Genomic DNA, 20,336 nt, shown 5'->3' with positions numbered 1-20,336 from the left:
CGGCTTAGGATTACATGGACAAAGGTTTTTCTCCATCCACGCTCTGGACTCCTTTTCCTGTTACTTACAACTATTCAGAGCCTCTCTCAGTCGTCAGTCACTATTGCCGCTGTCCATTAGCTTTAAGTAATGTACGATGCGAAGCACAGGCTTAATTCCAGAAGCCGTAGGTAAAAGACCACCAAAAAATGAGATTAAATGAGAGAAGAAACAAAAAAAGAAACATACAACAGCCGGTGTTCGCTGATGGTCTCCCACTCAACTACTAATCTGCCGGTTAGTGGCTTGTCTCTGGGGGAGCAGACGAGACCCCGAATTCTCCACTACCTATGGTCGTATGCGCTTGGCATCACGAAGAGTCTCCTAAAGAGAAACGGCATCTTGGCTGGGCTCTTCATCCTCTACACGTACTCAATACCGAACCAAATATGCAGTACTTAATTCTTTCAACATGAGTGAAAGTCATTCACATTTGGTTGATTTAGCGTCGGTGGGCTCCAAAGAACGTTGACTATTGTCTGTCAATTTGTGCACTCCCCACGTGATGAAGTTCAGTATTCGTGTTTCTTTATCAATCAATTGGGGATTTTGGAGGAGTAATGATATTTGAATTGAATTAAACTGAGTTATCACCGCCAACATTCCCGAGCTCAATCTTCTACGGAGCATTTGCAGATTTCTCACCAACAATATTCTTCGCCGCATCAAATTGTTTGGCACACTGCTGCTTCAAAACCCTTTCTCGCAGACCAGTAGCTTCTTCAACTTGACCCTGACCTTCCAACGCCTCTGCCAGTTTCCGCATCGCCCATAAAGTATCCGGGTGGCTGTGGCCAAGAATCTTCTCTCTACCTTCTAAAGCCTTCCGCCCTTCATCTATGGCTTCCTCGAATCGCCCTTGTCCGATATAGCAACCTGTCAAGACAACCCTACCTCGTAATGTTTCTCGGTGATATTCTCCCAAGACTTTCAGTCTCTTGTCTGTCACTTCTCGGATGGTTGCTTCTGCTTCTTGCCATTTCTTCTGCCGAGAATATGTGGCAGCAAGATTTGCTTGGGCAAGAAGCGTATCCGGATGGTCGTCTCCAAGAATTACTTTGCGCTTTTCTAGGATGTGAATCTTCAGCGCCTCTGATTCCTCCAATTTGTTGAGGAGGTTTAACGTTGCTGCCAAAGTACCCATAATGCCTAATGTCTTTTCATGATCCTCCCCAAATGTTGCTTTAGCATAAGAGAGTATGACTCGCTGCAACTTCTCTGCTTCATCAAGCTTTCCCTGGTCCATGTAGATCGCACCAAGCGCTGTAGCAGCCCGGATAGAAACATCTTCTGATTCGCCAAAGCGATTTTTGGCTGTGTCCCATACGTATTTGAACAGAACCTCAGCAGATTGCCGCTCACCCTTATGTTGGTATAGAGTGCCAAGAGCGATTTTAGCATTGAGAGTATCGACACTCTCCGGCTGCAGTAGCTCTCTAATCTCAACCGCGTGACTCAAAAGGTCAATCGATTTCTTCAATATAGCAGGAGTAACATTTTCCTTCATAGTCATTGCTAGTCGCTCAATCGCTTCGAGCGTGAGGGGGTGCAATTCCCATAGATGATGAGTTCGGCCGTCCCTCCGCATCCTCGCATAGACTTCTGCTTCGGCATAGTACCCATGTGCTAGAAAAACTCTCCAAAAGTCTGATGCATAATCATCGGCATATAGGTCCTTCAAATTGAGATCTTCCATCGCTTTCCGAAGCGAAATCATGTGTGGAATAAGTTGGCGATTAAGATTGTGGCCGTCTGGCGTCGTATCGCTAGCAATTGCCTGGACAAGAATCGCCCTAGCTGCCGAGTATATTCGTTGTTGTTCCTTCGGTGTGAGCCGCTCCCTAGACCAAGCATGAATGAGTGGGTGGATAGAGTAAGTGTTATGGCCCACATCGATTTGGATCAGAGATGCTCCGTGAAGGGCCTGTATAGCCTCACGAAAGCAATGCTGGTCCCAATTGCCGTTCTTGTTGAGGTTAAGGAGGCCATGAGGTATGTCTGATGAGACCCTTGGGAGTTTGACCTCATGTACTAGTTGTACTTTCTCGTTATGTTGTATTGCTGCTCGATGGAATATATCTTCTAAGATGGCGCTGTGATGAAAAAATCCCAGAAGGCTGAGCAGTTCGACTTCAAGACATATTGAGTCCTTACTTATCTCGCCCTTAGAACTAGAACTAGGAATCCTAGAATTGGTCCGGTTTTTTAACTGAGTTATCGTCAAACTCCATGCACTATAGAGAGTGTTGTTGTACCCCGAGTCTCCGCGGTAAGATGGGCTCTGCAGCATCAACTTCCTACGATCGCTGAGCATTTCTCGGTATTCCCACAATTTGCAGTAACCATTGAGAATTGCAGTTGCTGCATGGTGGATGGCAAGAGGAATGGCAGATAGCTCTTGTACTATCTTACCAAGCTCCTCGTCCACTTTTGCTGTAAGTTCGGGATATTGGTGGCTTGGGCCGACGCTCCATAACAATTGTTTTGCCTCATCAGGGCTCAGCTCGCTGACGCGCATGGCTTGATCATGAGGAACACGATATTGAAGGCTGGCACTTCGGCTACTGATCAAGATATTGGATCGGATGCCGCCAGGAATTGACTCATCTAAGGAATCATGATATTCGTCTGCATTGTCCAAGATCAGAAGCCATTCTCGACGTTGTGCTGATAACCACAGGAAAGTAGCTTCAATGGAGCCGTCTAGTCCGGCACTCTTAGCTTCTGGATCTTGTGCAACCCTGTGGAAACTGTTGTTGAGACTCTGTTTATTGGTCGCGTCAATCCAGTATACTCTCCAGAACCTGTTATAAAGTCAACGAGGTTATCATCGGTATATGGCTTGGGGTCAATTACAGTCTCGAATACTCTTCAGCAAATCGAAGACAAATTTGTGTTTTCCCGAAGCCACCAGGTCCATGCAGGAGAAACTCTCGCCGGCCTGGAGGTTCATCATTCCGTCGAGGCTGGAAGAAGGCGGCGATTCGATCTATATAGTCCGCTCGGCCTATAAAGTGTGGACTCGAATGCTTTTGCGGAATATAAAGGCTGGCGTTCACCGAATTAATTTCGCCTTTCGAGTCAGATTGCTTCTGCGTAAGATATGGCGACCGTCTGTCTGTTTTGATGTATCGCTCGAGAATTGCTTTTGACGCCGACGCCGCCACTGCCGCTGCAAAGTTTTGCCATTTCTTGTTCTTGTGGCAGTCAGCGTAATCACACACACCTTTGACAATGATGCATGGTAATTCTTCCCATACACCTGCTCCCTCCATCTCAAATGCAATGATGCCCTCTTCTTTAGCGATACGATCTCGATCTTCTCCAGACTTCATAACGCTATCACCGGACGCAATTGCTCCAATATGGATAATAGACCTTGGAGTTCCCTGCTGGAGCCGTTTCCTTGTAACTAAATATGTTTCATCACATCCCAAATCACTGCATGACAAGCGAAGAGCATCCTCGCAGACAGGATCCATTTTTTCCTGACAGCCGCCGCAGGTGCAATTTGGTAATAGGTGGTGCTTATGCCGATATTTCGACTCGAATAGCTTATCCTCGGTAGGACCTGGATATTGATAACTACCCCAAAGCTTTGCATCATGCAACTGTAACTGCTTGAGAAAATAGGCAGTTCTTTCTTCGAGAGTCTCTCGGCCGCTTCTCGTATCAAATAGCGCCAACAAGTTATGGATATTTTTATCCTGTTTGCTGAAGTTATTTGCGTCCATGTTCTTGCGGATAAACCTATCTGGATACTGCCTGCCAAAGTCATATTGAACAACGCTCTTGCTTATAATAACATCTCCTAGCAAGACTTCAACGTCTCGGCTTTGAATAAAAGGTACGCCGCCACATATTCCTGCTAGAATCACTAGCCGAAGAGCACCATAACTCGATCGAAAGCTAGCCGCTGCACCTGCTGCGTTTACCTTGCCAATGTGAGGTAAAAGAGCAAGCACAACGTTATGCTTGCCAACGCGTCCAGTTCTGTAGGCATTATAGTCTCCGTTGGCTTTGTTGAAAAGATCTCCTTCTTCATCCCAAAACTCGTCAAACAACAGAGCTACTGCATCATACTCGCATTGCAACGCGCAAATGATGCCTATTTCGAAGTCTTCCCGTACGAGTGGTCGCTGCATCGTGATTATAGTGGCGCTCACAACGGAAATCGTTCGTAAAATCGAGTACACAAGAGGCTGGTAGAGAAGCTTAGAAGCGCTGTCTCCGTTGTATTTCAAAGAGCTATGGCGGAAGTATGCGTAGGAGGGACCATATGTCAACAAGTAGACGAAGCGGGGAAGAGAGCAGTTCTCTGGGATACATTCTCAATAGGTACTCTATAATTTCTAGCCAGCCTATTGGTTTTTTGAACATAACATGCCATTCGGGAGAATGAGGCGTACATTGTCCGTTATGATAGGCTGTTGAACACCGAACAAGAGTTTGGCTGTCACACCGCGAATCCTCCCCGCCATCTGCAGTCCTATCACTGGTAGCCTGCTCATTTGACCTGACTTGCAGGACAAACAAGGCTCGGTTAGGCAGCAACCGGTTAGGAGCGGTCATTCTTAAACATTTTGTTAAGTATCGTGTAAAAATATCCGCCCAATGAGACTCTTCCCAAGTGTAATAGCGATAAGTCATCTTACCTGGGTTTATTCTGGATATCATAGCCTATAGAGAGTCTTGTCACTTTATGCAAGGATTTACAAAGAAAGTGCCCTATAACGGAATCTTCGCAAAAGATCTCCCGAGTTTCAATTTCCTCCTCTTTAGAGTTATAGCGTGTCAGCATTCTCCACGCTGCAGTACTATTGTATAGTTTGAGGTAGCTCCCAATTGAGACTCAGCGTCATTTGGCTATGTGCTGTAACAGATATGAGCCCACTCTTGAGGCCAGTAAGACCTTATCCTAAATAGTTAAAGGTTACCCCTAGGTCGCAATGACTATTCAAGACTTTTGGCCATTGTTTAAATATGGAATTAATTTTCTGATACAGACGAGGGTGATGGCAAGGGTCCCTACTTCAACCAGCGACGTATAAGAAAAAGTGAGCAAGCGGAATTCCGCATTTTAGCAACTGCTGTTTCTTATTTCCGTAACGTTTACGTTTTGTTTTCTTGGCGTGACTGAACAAGTAGCAATGTGCCCGTGATATTCACGATATAGTAAGAGGCTAGTAACCAGGGGCCTGGACATTATTCCCATTGTTCCACCAACTATTATTCCACCAACTAGATTGATGGCCTCAACGTTAAGAAGAATATTCATAATGTTCATTTGGATCTTCAAATCTACCAAAAGATATAAAAAGACAATGTAATCCACCTGAATGGCAATTTAAATCGCATCTTCTTAACAATACCAAAAACACCAGCATCTACTTCATAGCGACAATTCATTCTATCAATGGCTGTATACAATACCAAAGCAGATGTCTCTAGTCTGGGCAATATAGAGTATGTGCATCTTATTTTTCCATGGCTTTTGGTGTATAGCTAATAATAACACCCGCACTATATAGCCCAGAGGTGTCTGAAGTAAGCAATACTGTAGAGAGTGACTGAACGAGACTGACTATTTTCAGTACCTTGCAAATGAGGGCTCCAAAAACCCAATGCTGTTGATACCTCTCCCGACATTATTGCAAATGTCCCGACAGAATACTCTGCCCTTACAGGCACCACCAGGAAATGCCTTGGTAATCACCGTTCCTATGAGGGATGGCCACCAGAATGGCGCTGTGGTTTACAAACCGACAACTGTTTCCCGTTCCAGGCCATTGATCGTATTGATTCATGGCGGGGGATATTGTTTGGGCGATAACAGTCTCATGAGGACCCACGCTGAAACATTAAGCGTTTTATATGGCGCTGTTGTTGTTTGTATATCCTATCGGTTGGCTCCCGAGTTCAAGTTTCCAACTGCACCGAATGATGTTTGGGATAACTTGAAGTGGTTATCCATCCAAGAGAACGCGCAATCTCTCGGTGCAGATTTGTCTACCGGTTTTATTGTTGGCGGTACTTCCGCTGGAGCGAGCCTGGCGGCCGTCGCAGCCCAAAAATGGGTCACTCAAGCAGTATCCCCTCGTATGACTGGACTCTGGCTAAACATGCCCGTCTTGCTTGAAGAGCAATACGTTCCTGATCAATACAAGGAACTGTGGTTCTCTAGGGAACAGAATGCGGACGCGATTATTCTCAATAAAGCGTCGCTAAAATTCACTCGGTCGTTATATGAACCAGATATCAACTCGCCCGAATACTCACCTTTCAACGCCGAAAGTCCGCATCAAGGTCTCCCACCTGTGTATCTACAGGTGAATGGAAATGATCCGGCAAGGGATGATGGACTTATCTATGAGAAAGTGCTGCGCGATCATGGAGTTCAAACGCGAATTGACGTGTATCCTGGCATTCCTCATGGATACGATGATGTTTTTCCACAGCTGGACTCATCCCGCAAACAAAGAAGGGATATTTTGAAAGGGTTCGGTTGGTTGCTGGGGAAAGAGGTTTCGGAGGAAGACTGCGCTGAAGCTGATCACAAAGTCAGATCGACGTAGTTCCTCTGGATTCTGTTAGAATTAGTCGAGATGACAGCATCAATGTTTGCAATGAGAAGCGGATCAAGAATCAATTTCTCGAAACCCGAAATCGATGTGTAGAATCCTATGATGAGTTCGTATAGATTCAATCTATATCAATTTTACTCCATTCAAAACTTAAATTCGACGCCAAACAAAGGTGCAATTAGATGTTACGTCTTGCAGTATAATATATGATTGAATTGCAGGTTTATCCTTATGTCCTTCCATCAGAAGTCTTCATGATCCCTGTTAATAATTTCTACCTGCAATATTAGGTTACGAAATTCGTGGGACGATGATAGAGAGAGGAAGAGGCACGGAATAAGAAGCAGCGGAAGTCATTAAAGCCGAAGGTTCATTAAAGCCGAAGGTAAATGGATAGTTGTAGCAACAAGCACTGGGTGAATTTTCCCGTATTTTGAAGATACCTATATCCGTATCATCCCGGATATAGAAATTATTTACATACTCATGCGGCCAAATATAAACTAAAAGCTTACTTGGGAAATTTAGGCTTTTCTTTACCAAGAGATCAGACAAGGGCTTATCGGAATTGGTCAGAACATTAGCAGCCACAGCGCATTGAAGCTGACTATTGAACCTAATCTCACTATTCTTCTGTCTAAGAAAGATTCTTTATTGCCGTTGCTGGTGTTGGTTCCGTAATTAGATTCTTTTTTGCAGTCATTGGTTTTATTGTCACTCTTTTTACTCTTGTTTTCCGATATCCTTTAACTTGCATGTATTTATACAGCTAGCTTCAACGTGTAATCTAGTTTCTCTCTAGCCCAGAACCAAGGAGAACCCACACCAAGTCTACTAAGCGAGGGACTCCAAGGGGCGAGGCAGTGGCAGATTCTATTTCTTGTAGGAAAATGTACGTAATCAATAGAATGCCCCCTTTAATTCTTTTTCGTAATTATCTGATGAAGAGGTGGTTGAACACTGATGAAACACGTAGCATGGAAAGTTATATTGGTTTAGTAAAGAGTGACTAGTCATTCAACTCCCATCTCTAAGTAGACCCTTAGTAGGAATCGTAATAGTTATGAACATAGGTAAACAGCTGTTTTCCATCCGCGCCATACCGGAAAGGAACCACATTAACTCCGTCAATATCCCGAGGCTCAAAGTCAAGATTCAGAGCCGCCCACTTAAACGATTCCTCCCCATATTTCTCCCGCAGCCAGTGAATCATCATATCCATGCCCGCCACAGGACCAGACCCTGTCCAAATGTTTCCATCGATAACCCACTTCTTGTCCTTTGACCAATTCACCTTCGGGTACTTTTGCCTAACCCACTCATACTCAATGTGGTTGACCGTGGCGTTTTTGCCATCTAATACACCCGTCATGGCGGCAACGAAGGCACCGGTGCAGTTGGTGAAGAGTATCTTTCCAGAAGCGACGTGTCTGCGAATGAATTCGGCGTATCGTGGGTCAAGTTCGAAAGTGACGGGGTTTGGACCTCCAAGGAGAAGGATGTCCAGCTGAGGGCAGTCATCCACAGTGCATGTAGGTTTTATAATTGTGCCAGCGGTCAGGTCCACGAGGTCGCGAGAAAGGCCAATGTGATGAAAGACGAATTCTGGGGCGTTCTTGATTCCCGAATCGGTGACGTCTGGCGAGTACGTCCTGATAGCTTCCAATAACTGCTTGCTACCACCTGCGATCATGTCAAATGGAGCAATGACATCGGAGGCTTGATACTGGTAGCAGAGGGAACCAACAACAATGGGAGCCATTTTGATAAGAGGGATTTTTTTTAATAGAATTGGGATTTTGAAGAGCAAACTTGATGAAGGAAGTGTGTTGATGGAGTTCTGCGTCTACAAAATGAAACGGTTGAGTAGTATATATAGTCCATGAATCGAAAGTAGAGCTCGTAAGAATTTCCAATTCTGTCGAGTTCACTGGAAGAGCAAGGATTTTGCACCTATCAAGCACGGTATTTGTCAGATCTCTTCCGAAATTACTAAATTACTGTGAGCTTAAAGTCTCAATGTTGCGTAACTTGATATGAATTGGCGGCAAAATCGAGAACTATCGCATTAAACCCGACCCTCTTCGGTGTTGACTAGATAGGTGGAGTTTTAAGATCCCAGTCAAACTTGCTCAGTTCCAATAAAAACTTGCTCAGACGCACTCTATAGTTATGATGGAGGCGGTGCGATGTGACATGTTCAATTACCGAGACAGATCTAAGCCGAGCGCTCTCGGATAGATCTGCAATATACACTGCCAGGGCCAAAGAGTTCTAGAGAAGAATATGTAGGGAGTCAATGCGTCTTCAAAGAGGAAGAACAAGAACATCATTGCCTCCTCAAAACAACACAAATATGCACACCGTTCCACCTACACCATTGAACCGCGTTGACCTGTACCCAGCTCAAGTCATGGATAATCGATTCTAGGTTTTCTTTTTCCTTTGCATTGTGCACAGGTCATCTTTTTGGCCTTTCCTAAGCAAATCCGTGCTATGCATAGATTTAGAGTATATGCTTATTCCGACCCGATGAGCCAGCCACAGCCCGAGAGTACTGGCGTCATCTACCTACCCGGCTTCCATCCGGTCAACCAACACGGACTTCTGAACCAATCAATCTTGCATCACCGCGCCGTATTTGGCAATATGAAGCGTTACTTCCTACCAGAAACAAGTCGGAAAGGAAAGGCTTATTTTCCGTGACAGAAGAGTGGACCGGTTTGCACCATGCGATTGGAAATTGGCGGGTTTGTATTTCTAGCGAGGAGAAACTCCACCCATTTTCCTGCGGCTGTCTCCAGATGTTAATCTCATCTGCCTTTCTACACAGGCAAAGGCTATTCTGTCCACTCCCTCAAATCATCTTTATTTTCCGATTATTCTCATCTTCACTACCCACGTAGCTGCTATCCATGATTACTAATTTATTATGTGACTTTCAGGTTACACCGGCGCCAAGTCGACGTATTCGGGCATGTCAGACGTTGCAGACAGAGTCGTAGAACGCCTTGTTGCCTGTTGCTATTTTGAGGCTAAACCAGGGCAAAATTCTTAATGCCCAATCGCTGTGCGGAGGCGCAAATGAAGACAAAACAATTGAAGCATACCTTAATGATATATCAGATGCAAAGTATTCCCTCTTAATATGAGTTCTGGCGTTTTTTAAAGGTTTCCTCGTGCACCAATCGAATGCATACTCTTGGTTTAACCCGTTCAGCTCCAGAAAACAACAAAAAGATGCCTGTCGTGCAAGGCAGCGGGAGGAACAGGTTTGGCTTTTCTCCTCTTGCTGCGCCTCTACCGGCAGCCACACAACCCGACATTCGGATAGCATCTACCAACCGTAATTCACTACTCCCGAAGCCTACGAATGAGCGTTATGAAGATGTTCAGAACGCCTACCATTATTCACCATTATTGGGCCATCGGCACATTCGATTGCTTCGCCTGCTACCTGACCGGAATGAGAATGCCCCACTTCATTCTCAGCTCTTCGATTACCCTATGTTGGAGTTGAGCGATGGACAACATATGTACGAGGCGTTATCATATGTGTGGGGGAGCTCAGAAAGGGCACACGCTCTACATATTGATGAAAGGAGCCTGCCAATCACGGCAAACCTCTACGAGGTACTCTTACGTCTTCGAGATAAAATGATTGAGAGGATATTATGGATAGACGCCGTTTGCATTGACCAGACCAACATCGAAGAGCGAGGAGAACAGATTCAGTATATGGCAGAGATCTACTCCAAAGCAAATCGTGTAATTGTGTGGCTCGGTGAAACAGCTGACAATAGCGATCAGGCTCTTAAGAGCATACGAATGGCAGCAGATGAGGAGCACCAATCGCTCCAGAAGGATACGGACAAACAGGCGGTTCTGACTATACTGGAGCGCCCATGGTTTCGACGAATATGGGTGAACTTACCATTTACTTCACCGTGTAATGAGACGCACTAATGTTCGTCATAGATTCTTCAAGAGGTTGCTGCTGCTCAGCATATTGTCATGATGTGTGGTTCTACAAGAATTGATGGGTACGCTTTTTGCTTAGGCCTACCGTCACTTCTCACGTATGAAGATATCCCGAGTCATATAAGATCGGTAACCTATCTGATGAGAGGCTGCATATTTCGACCAAAGTATAGCATGAATTCACTGGGTGGCATATCTTTAGATATACGTCCTCTGGGCGCGCTCATAGATATGTACCACACACACGAGGCCACTGAGCGCCATGACAAAATATTTGCTCTCCTAGGAATGAGTTCTAATGATCCGACCACCCACGGATTATTGCCCAACTACAAAACGCCATGGGACGAACTTATGGCACAACTTGTCAAGTTTATACTAGGCGACCAGGTATTTGTCAAGTCGTGGATGCAGCAGGAGGCGACTGTGGTATTTGCGAAAGGATGTGTTATTGGCATCGTGTCCTCGGTTCAAATGGCGCATGACGATTCTCGTGGAGACAAGCAGCACGTCAAATTGAAGATAAGGGACGTCCCTGGGCCATCATGGACCATCCAAGTGGCGGGGAAGCCAATCGAGGCTGGCGACCTCTTCTGTCACTTACTTGGAGCTACAAAACCCATGGTCATTAGGCCGCGCCATGACTATTTTACGATCATTCTGGTTGAATTCACTGCTCCAAAAGATGACAGAATGGAAAAAATGGACTTAGAGCGGCTAGAACAGCTAGAGACTTCCTCTGTACATGATTTCCTCCTTGTATGGGATTGGAATAGCTCCGATGAGGTGACGACAAGTCGAGATTATGAATCATGGATGACAAGTCGAGTGCCCGAGTACTTGTATTCAGAAGAAGAGTCGAGAAATTATCCTGACAAGCAAACGCGACTGGGGATTATGGCTCTGATTATGAGCAATGCAGGGAGCAACGACAAAACTATAATCGACACTCTCCAATACATGAAGAATGCTTTCGCAAGAGACTTTGGAGAAGCGGACCGACGAACACTGACGTGTATGAGCAAACTTGCCTTGATGTACGGAAGAACAGGCCATTTATGGGAAGCTGAGAGCGAGTTTTGGCGAATGTTCTGGACGAGGATGAATTTGCAAGAGAGACGTGAAGATATCGTCAGAGAAGTGACCAATTTTGTGGCAATGTGCAAAGGCCAAGGACAGTTTCACAGGGCGAAGAATTTCGACAAAGTAGCCAGCTTATTAGAGATGGCCGGACGGTATCCCTTGATGGCGGACAAAGACTTTGCCGTCCTTCTAGCCCAAGCAAGCTTGAGAGACGTTGAAGTTACAGAGAAATCTGTCATTGCAGCAGAGAAGAAGTTCAACAGCGAAGCGGAAGTTGATCAGACGCCTGGCCGAAAAAAATATACTCCTCCGCCGATGGAAACTCTGCTTTTAAGAGCTGTCAATAAAGAGAATATCGAGGCAACGTACCTTTTACTCTGTCAAGAGAAAGTCCAAATTACAGAAAAAATACTTATATCGGCGGTGGAGAACGACGACAGCTCAGTATTATGGTGCTTACTTGGGAGAGAGAAAGACGAGATACGGATTACAGAGAGGGTAGTCATAGAAGCGGCAATGAGGAACAATGAGTCTGTACTGCAGTATCTTCTCGAGAGACATGGAAGCAAGATTCGCCTTACAGAAGAAATTGTCATTGCTGCAGCGGAGAATCGGGAACGCTCTGTGTTGGTCTATCTCCTTGGAAGATGGAAAGACAGGATCGAGATTACACCGAAAGTTGCCGTCGCAGCAGCAGAAAACGAACAATTTCCGGCGTTGAAAATATTATTGCAAGCAAAAGGGACGGAATTTGAGGTTACAGAAGAAGTGGTTGTGGCAGCAGCAAATAACAGAGAAAAGTCGGTACTAGTTACTCTGTTGGAGGAAAGGGGGAGCGAAGTCCGAATGACAAAAGAGGCACTTGATGCGGCTCGAGGCAACGGTAATGTTTTGGCATTGAAACGCGTACTTGAGGATGCGAGAAGAATGGCCAGAGTGCGGGGGAGCTGGTGAAGATAAGATGTGGATGTGGGATACGTATCGGATCTGTGTTGCTGCAATCCTCAAATACAACAAGCCCAAAACAAAATGATAACAATGGACTAAGTTAACCAGGTTTCATGTCTACATAGCAACTGTTGGAGTATATACTTTTGCTCTCAACGGCCGGAAAGCTCGCCTCTTTGCGTCATATTACCCCTGTTGTTAAGCACGCGGGGAGTTACCGCTATTCTCCGCTTACAGCCTTCCACTTGTAAGAAGTCTATCTCCGCCTCCAACACATCAAGAAGGCTTGTATCATTTCCATACAAGAGAAGCATACAAAGGGGGGAGAGAAGCTCCGCCCCTTGCTAAACTAAGGTAATGCTGAACAGCCACAGCATCAAAATTGCCGCCCGAAAGAAAATCTTCAGATCGCCCCACTAGCATAACAGATATTACACTTCATTGGCCAGCTCGCAATTGAAGTAATTCTATTGGCAGACGGACCATACGTAGTGGAGCACCCTTTTGTAATGCATCCATTGAAAGAGGAGGCAAACCCACGGGATTGAGGAGAGTCCGCAAAACATCCATAAAACTTGCGGATGTTGTTTCGCGGATTTAAAGCATGATGGAGCCGACGGGAAGAAATAGACGGAGATTAGAATTGAAAATGTCATGATTAGATGATGGTGGAAAGGATATAAGAGAGAGGGACTGAACGACTCGTCGAGATACATTTCATTGTTTCAGTTAAACAGACAAACAAACATCCATATACGCTTTCAATACTCTATTACCACTTATATATCAACTCTAAACCACTTTTTACACATACCGTTCTATATAGAAAATGGCTCGCTACGCTGCGGTTCACGCTTGGGATAAGCTCGCCGGACCTGGCGATGCCCGCCCTTCTGCCGAACAGATCATCAAGGACGCCGGAAAGGAAGACCTCAAGGGCCAAGTCATCATCATCACCGGTGTTTCTTCCGGTATTGGCGGTGCCAGTGCCGTAGCCCTCGCCGCTACTGGTGCATCTCTCTACCTCGCCGGCCGAAGCATTCCCAAGGCTAAGGCCGCTCTCCCCACCATCGCCGACCTTCCCAATGTCCACTTTCTCGAGCTTGACCTGGCGTCGAATGCCAGTATCAAGGCCTTTGCTGCCGAGTTCCTGAAACAGTCTGGTGGCAAGCTTAATGTCCTGCTCAACAACGCCGGCGGTGTCCTCGTTGAGCGCAAGGTTACTGTTGACGGCTTCGAGCAGCAGCTTGCCATCAACCATCTGGGCCCTTTCCTCCTTTTCGCCCTTCTCAAGGACGCTCTGCTTGCAAGCGCATCAGCCTCCAACCCTAGCCGTGTGATCAATGTCACCAGCTTCGGACACCGCTACGGAAACATCAACTGGGACGACCTCAACTTTGAGAAGGGAGAATACCCTTCCACAGGCGCCTATGCCCAGGCCAAGACCGCAAGCATCTACACGGCCACCGAGATTGACCGTCGCTACGGAGCCCAGAACCTCTTCGCCTGGAGCGTCCACCCCGGTGGCATCATGGAGTCGGCCTTTATGAAGAACGCCGGATATTCCCAGGAGGCCATTGACGGGTTCATGGACGTTTGGCCTTCTAAACTTTTCAAGAACAACACGCAGGGCGCTGCGACGCAAGTGTGGGCGGCGGTAAGCGACGATGTCCTGGCTCCCGAGGCCAGAGGAAAGTACTTGGAGGATTGTCGTGTTTCACTTCCCACGGAGCAGACGGACAAGCCGGAGTGGCTGGGACACCCTGGTCATACCTACGACGAGACTGCTGCGAAGAGGATTTGGGAGGTCACCGAGAAGTTGCTCGGAGTCAAGGCTTAATTTGGCACATAGTTGAGAAGACTGGCGCAAAGAAATAGCATAGCATTATATAGTTGTAAATATTGATAACAAATCCTTCGTGTCTCGTCATGTCCAATTTCTCGATTCTGCACAAGGTAAATGAGGTTATATGGAAGTGGTTAGTCCCATTCAATAGGTAAAAGGCCTTCGCTCATGGGGAGTCCAATAATTTCTTCGGCGCGCTGTGACATTTTGGACGGAGACACAGCCGGGGTTGAAGTGGTCGACGCTGTCTCCAAACGGCCACATTGCTGTTAATAGGATCTGATCCACATCACATAGCTGCGGTTTCTTCCATGTGGTCCAGGCAAGATCTTCTAGGAGATCGCGTACAATTGCGCGGGATTGATTCGCTGCTATCTCCATATCGGCACTTTTTACGTCTCTCTTGATAAAGTATGCATCGGCTTCCACATCTGGGGACGCCTGGAGGAGGATTGATCGGATGAGATAGAGGTCACTGCAGATGCGCTGCGTTACGACTCCGAGGGCGGTGTGAATCAATGAGTCTGACAGCGTCCAGTCTTTTTGTGATAACAGCGCCGGTTTCAGGTAGTGTGAAGCACAGCGATCAACAGCCTCGGCGGTTCTATTCTTGCCATCGTCATCTTCTGCCACCGTGATATCGCCTGGGAGCCTTGGGGCTTCGAGATAGGTCATTATTGCACCTTCCAGCTCGCCGATGAATAAATCTGTCGATACGTTCGTCGAAGCCATTGCTGCCAGCCTCTTACTGAAACGAGTGATGATCATGTCTACAACGGCTTGCCAGTTGACATTGAACTTTTTGGGTTCCTCCACAGCGCTCTGTATATAGGTCTTGATATCTTTCAAATGCTCTCGCTTTGCAGCCCCCAGTCTAATAAGGTCCGGCCGGTCTGGGTCCGTATTAGAAACGTTGATAGGGAAGAAAAACCCAGATATCATGGACGAAAAGTCCATCTGAACTCGGTCGCCTCCAATGTCATCATATCGTTCGGCGGCTGCTCTTGACCACAGATAAGTTATCATGTAGCCGTCAGGCTTCAATCTTTCTTCTGGGATAATTGTCCGCACTGAGGAATCAAGATGTAAGCCGGCGCTGAAGTTGCAGTATATAGCTTCGAAACCAATCTCCATGCGCATAATGCCATCCCATCCCCATTCGGTCACTAGATCACAAAGGCATTTTGCACGATACATTTCGCCTCCAAACCCCCTGTCTGAATCGTTGCTGGGACAAAGCACTTCATCTTGTGAGTCTAGGGTCCCCATGGGGCTCTTCCCTGCCGATGTGCCATCGAGATAGAGCAGCCGCACGTCGCGCGTCGTCTGATAGGTCTGTAGATATCCTCTCACTCTTCCCTCCTCACAGTCACCGGGACCTGTTTCCGGCTGGCCGAGAAGTTTCTGGTCAGAAGATGGAGGATGAGGCTGCTCATCCCCACAACCTACACGGCCCCTGTTTGGTACTCTGACGAAGTTTTCCGCATGTTCAACTTCGAAAGCCAGCCACTCGAAGCGATCGGGAGGATCCTCGAAGTAGCCTCCATGATAAAGCAGAGTCCCCGCTGGAACAACAACAGGGATGAAGCCGAAGCCGTTATGGTTCAAGGAAGACCCCCATTGACGACCGGCAGAATGAATCGCGTTGAAGATGTGGTTGGCATTAGCCTTTGCGCTGTCATGACTTGGGCGGATTGGTGATGTCTGGACTTGAGCCGCCGCCACGGAAGCTAGCAAGGTGATGAACTTCATGTTAACTGCGATGGAAGCCATCGTGTGCAACACATGTGTAACGAAAGACTCATTTCATGGATTTCACGGCCAGGAGGATTTGCTGGCATTACGCGTTCCTGGTCTGACACCAGACTTATTCAGCGCAAGCGGCTCGGATGATGACAGCCGCTACGATTGGCTCAGGCAACCCTTGTTTGCAACCATTGAGAGGATTTGTTATCAGTAGCGAATCAGGACGGAGTGTTGGATCTATTATGGTATATCTTTTCACGGAAATATTTTGGGTTCGGAGGTCATTTACGGAGTAACTCGTAAAAACGATATACCTTAACCTTACTTACATCCACTCATTGGTAAGCGCATCCATGGATGTAATTGTCGGCTTCGGCTGTCAACCATTGAGGCTGTAAATACAGACAGGTAACATCCACAATTCTGCGGCGCTACAGGTGCTTGGTTGAGATCAGGCAGCAACATGATAATACCATGGATGTATGTGCATGGTGTAGTTCTACAGATGAGACATGGCAGTTGGTTGTTTGTCGCAGCTGTTGGTATATTTGTTGGCCGTCTACTAATCAAATACACCGTAGCCGCACACAAGTTCGCCGCACTTGCAACGCGTGCTGTATTAACCACCCAAGATGACAAGAGTACATCAGCACTATTTCATTCATTCATTCAACTTAAAATTTAGACTTCATTTACCAGCCAGTCAGCACTCATGTCAGCAAATGTATTATTAGATTAGTAGTATGTTAATTCACTGGTCCTTATTCACTGGGTCCATTGCTCATATTGCTGTCGGTAACCGCCGTAATGCTTGTGGCTGCCCTGGCAGGAAGACGTATCCTTTAGTACTAAGAGCTTGCTCAACAGATCGTCGTCAAGTGCTGTTCAACTCACGATGCATTCATTAACAGCCAATTCAATCATTTTTGTTAAAGAATACTATGTAAGATTAATACAAACATTAACAGGGTATATTCAGGTGCATGTACCTTTTGCCTGAGTGCCGCATTGCCGTTTTGCAAGTCAGTCCAAGGCAACTGGCCGCCAACTGCCCATGGTCTGCTCCTTCCTCCAAACCGTTGCCCAGCCAAAGTCAAACAAAGAAGGAAACAAACAGAAATTCCTCATGCATTTTATTCTTTTTGTTTTCCCCCTTTTTCTCCTTTATCGTGAAGGTTCCATCTTCTGTCAACTCGCACCGCTTTGTTTCATCCATGCAAGAAGAGGAGGCTCTTCTGCTGCTTCATCTTCACTTTTGTTGTTTCCTTAACCAATTGTGCATGTTGTCGAGCTATCCTCCCCTTCCAATCTTCCACAAACAGTGACGACAATTCGAATCATTCAGGTAGCAGCAGTTTGCCATCTGACTGAGCCGCCGTCTGCTGCACCGTCTCCCTCTAAGTACTAACGCATCTAGGTCTCCCAAGACTCGAGAAATGGCGGATACGATGGCAGACAATCTCCGCCTTACTCCCATCATCGACGGCGATAAGAAAGATCCCCTCAGCAAGATGGAGGGCTTGAATCCAGAGCGTGCCATGCGATTGCTGCAGCCACGCTCTCCAGAACTGCCAACCAAAATCGCGGTTGGGCCACTCAAGACGGGTAGCAACGCCCTCAAACTGGGCGTGGCTACCTCTCACAAGCCTACGACCATTAAAAAAGAGCTTCCTCCATCGCAAAATGGAGGATCCCAATCGCTTGTGTATACTCCAAGGAATCTTCCCTCGGTGATTGCGGGAGTGAAGAGGCCCCGCGATCATCTAGACGATTCAGAGCAGCAGTGGTGCTCGAATCCTCCTTCATTGCCTCCGCGTAAGTGGATGAGTCTTCACCATTATGCCTGAGTAATGTCTCATTTGCCTCATAGAACCAGCGCCAAATGAGCACACCATGTACCTGGAAAGCCTACTTACGCCACGCTGCCTCCAGTTGACGCTCAATTCATGGTGTGGTGCTGGCCAGTCGATTTCGACCCAGTATCGTTCAATTACAGATGCAGGACTGCTTCTGGGAAACGCGATCCAATACCATCTAGATCTCCCGGTTCTACAGCTACCAGTTCCGAGCGAAGTGGAAGGGACCATAAAGCGGGTCGTTCAAGGAGAGCTTCTGGAAAACGCTTGGTACGATCTCACACCTGAGGCAAAGTTTGCCTATGCCCGCCAACTGCGTCATATCCTCAACAATATGCGAAGTGGCATGAATCCAATTCGTGTCAGCTCGACTATATTGGGCAAAGGGGCCATGCTGGGATCTGCCTCTTCTGGCCCCTACTCTCTGATACTGGACCAGCATCTCCAGAATACCTATTGGGCGGTCCGTGTCAAGCCCACATGCCGTCACTTCGTTGCTTTCTTGGCCGCGTCGTTTGTCCAATCTGTTCCGACACAGGTCGCCGATGCCTTAACCTGTCAATTTCGGTCAGATTACAATATCCGCTTCACTCATGGCGAGCTCAGCCCAAAGAATATCATTATTCAGAACAGCAAGATTGTGTGTATTCTCGGCTGGGACAGTGGAGGTTGGTATCCGGAGTGGTGGGAATACGTCAAGTTCTTTGAGGCTCGCACTGCTCCGGAAAACCAAGACTGGTATGACTATGCTCGCGATATTTTTGCAGAAACTTATCCGAGCGAACTAGTGGCGTATCAAGGCATTGCAAGATGCCAAAGACAGTGAATCTGCTTGAAAAGGCAGCATGGAATTTTTCATGGCTCTCTGTACGAGTATACCGGGTTTTTGGTCATGCTTATTTGTCTCTCATATATGCGCGCTGTGGATTGAGATCCATCAGACGCATGCGCAAAAGAGATCGTTGTTCGCCTGTTTCACAGCATCGCATATATATACATGTGAAGGGGATGAGCGCGCATGGCGTGGGGTCCAAATGTCAAGTGTATGCAGTGTATCAATATACGTGAGGCTTAGGTTACGTTGCGTGTATCATTGCTCCCTCGGCTAGTAGTAGCAAATCAGCAATGAATGTTGTGTATTCTGGACTGAGTGTTTTGACAAAAACAGCAAACTGGGTTGTCTTGGATGGATACGCTTTGGGCTTTCAATCCTACTAACTGACATTGCAGACTTGTAACAATATGGAATGTGCTACATGCTAATTTATTTTACAGATTGTTCAGTGCAGACTCGGATGCGAATGTCTACTGTCCAAATCGCTTGGCAACGGTTCCCCAGTTGATAACATCCCAGATGGCGCTGAAGTACTCGGCCTTGCGGTTCTGGTACTGGAGGTAGTAAGCGTGCTCCCAGGCGTCGATGCCCAGCAGGGGCTCAAAGTTGCCGGTGACAGGGTCCTGGTTGGCGCGGGTGACGAGGGTGAGGTTACCGGAAGCCTTGTCCTTGACGATCCAGGCCCAGCCGGAGCCCTGGATGCCGGCGAGGGCAGCGTTGGTCTGCTTCTTGAGGTTCTCGAAGGAGCCAAAGTCCTGGTTGATGGCAGTCTGTACGTTTACATATACTGGTCAGCGAAATGCTTGGCGCGAAGGAAGAAGAGAGCTTCAAAGGGGAGTGAGTCGAGTCATACCAAAAGCTTGCCCTCAGGCTCACCACCACCGCCCTTGCCGTTGGGTGCGAGGTTCTCCCAGAAGAGGGAGTGGTTGACGTGACCACCGCCGTGGAAGTTGAGCAGAGGTGCCTGAGAAGCGGCAGCCTTAGAGTCGCCCTTGGCCTCAGCCTCGGCGAGGGCCTCGACGGCAGCGTTGAAGCCGTTGACATAGGTCTGGTGGTGCTTGGAGTGGTGGAGCTCCATGATCTGGCCGGAGATGTAGGGCTCGAGCGCGCCGTAGTCGTCTGAGTCGCAGTATTCTATCAGCTCTTCTGTGCTGCATGATTCGGAGCAGGGACGTCGTTCTTGTTCTGCTTTAGGAACTCTTCAACTTACAAGGCAGATCGGGGAGAGTAGCCTTGCCGCGGGTGAAGCTTGTGGTGGCCATGGCGGCGAGAGGCTTTGCGGCACGGGCGCGAAGGCCGGCGCGCAGGAGAGGCGTCGTACGGAGGAGGGAGGAGGACATGATGGCTCTGTTGCTGTTGGTCTATCGCAGCTATTCGCAGGTAAGTAAGAAGAGTCCGGAGCTGTCTGCTGTGTTGAA

The 20,336-nt window shown here is 47.2% G+C and overlaps 8 protein-coding genes across 8 annotated transcripts; 4 read left to right on the top strand and 4 right to left on the bottom strand.

Moving 5' to 3' along the window:
• Positions 1-658: 658 nt before the first annotated feature.
• Positions 659-4,184, bottom strand: T069G_04752 (tetratricopeptide repeat domain-containing protein; the record flags this gene model as incomplete). Its single annotated transcript, XM_056171962.1, has 3 exons — positions 659-2,843; positions 2,896-3,451; positions 3,509-4,184. The coding sequence occupies 3 exons, from the start codon at positions 4,182-4,184 to the stop codon at positions 659-661; spliced, it is 3,417 nt and encodes a 1,138-aa protein (XP_056028820.1).
• A 1,695-nt stretch (positions 4,185-5,879) lies between these two features.
• Positions 5,880-6,614, top strand: T069G_04751 (alpha/beta hydrolase fold domain-containing protein; the record flags this gene model as incomplete). Its single annotated transcript, XM_056171961.1, has 1 exon — positions 5,880-6,614. The coding sequence occupies one exon, from the start codon at positions 5,880-5,882 to the stop codon at positions 6,612-6,614; it is 735 nt and encodes a 244-aa protein (XP_056028819.1).
• A 1,051-nt stretch (positions 6,615-7,665) lies between these two features.
• T069G_04750 (DJ-1/PfpI family domain-containing protein) lies at positions 7,666-8,385 on the bottom strand (the record flags this gene model as incomplete). The annotated part of the gene is made up of 1 exon (XM_056171960.1): positions 7,666-8,385. One exon carries the CDS (start codon positions 8,383-8,385, stop codon positions 7,666-7,668), a length of 720 nt encoding a protein of 239 aa, XP_056028818.1.
• A 1,895-nt stretch (positions 8,386-10,280) lies between these two features.
• Positions 10,281-12,641, top strand: T069G_04749 (heterokaryon incompatibility protein (HET) domain-containing protein; the record flags this gene model as incomplete). The annotated part of the gene is made up of 3 exons (XM_056171959.1): positions 10,281-10,547; positions 10,602-10,666; positions 10,778-12,641. The coding sequence occupies 3 exons, from the start codon at positions 10,281-10,283 to the stop codon at positions 12,639-12,641; spliced, it is 2,196 nt and encodes a 731-aa protein (XP_056028817.1).
• Positions 12,642-13,464: 823 nt separating this feature from the next.
• Positions 13,465-14,475, top strand: T069G_04748 (short chain dehydrogenase domain-containing protein; the record flags this gene model as incomplete). The annotated part of the gene is made up of 1 exon (XM_056171958.1): positions 13,465-14,475. One exon carries the CDS (start codon positions 13,465-13,467, stop codon positions 14,473-14,475), a length of 1,011 nt encoding a protein of 336 aa, XP_056028816.1.
• A 150-nt stretch (positions 14,476-14,625) lies between these two features.
• On the bottom strand, positions 14,626-16,254 carry T069G_04747 (uncharacterized protein; the record flags this gene model as incomplete). The annotated part of the gene is made up of 3 exons (XM_056171957.1): positions 14,626-14,813; positions 14,871-14,922; positions 14,977-16,254. 3 exons carry the CDS (start codon positions 16,252-16,254, stop codon positions 14,626-14,628), a joined length of 1,518 nt encoding a protein of 505 aa, XP_056028815.1.
• Positions 16,255-17,663: 1,409 nt separating this feature from the next.
• On the top strand, positions 17,664-18,909 carry T069G_04746 (uncharacterized protein; the record flags this gene model as incomplete). Its single annotated transcript, XM_056171956.1, has 2 exons — positions 17,664-18,042; positions 18,098-18,909. 2 exons carry the CDS (start codon positions 17,664-17,666, stop codon positions 18,907-18,909), a joined length of 1,191 nt encoding a protein of 396 aa, XP_056028814.1.
• Positions 18,910-19,388: 479 nt separating this feature from the next.
• T069G_04745 (iron/manganese superoxide dismutase) lies at positions 19,389-20,258 on the bottom strand (the record flags this gene model as incomplete). The annotated part of the gene is made up of 3 exons (XM_056171955.1): positions 19,389-19,688; positions 19,772-20,037; positions 20,129-20,258. 3 exons carry the CDS (start codon positions 20,256-20,258, stop codon positions 19,389-19,391), a joined length of 696 nt encoding a protein of 231 aa, XP_056028813.1.
• Between the last annotated feature and the right edge of the window lie 78 nt (positions 20,259-20,336).

The sequence above is a fragment of the Trichoderma breve genome, chromosome 3 (assembly GCF_028502605.1).
Source record: "Trichoderma breve strain T069 chromosome 3, whole genome shotgun sequence".
Lineage (NCBI taxonomy): Eukaryota > Fungi > Ascomycota > Sordariomycetes > Hypocreales > Hypocreaceae > Trichoderma > Trichoderma breve.
This window is presented reverse-complemented; position numbering and strand designations above follow the sequence as displayed.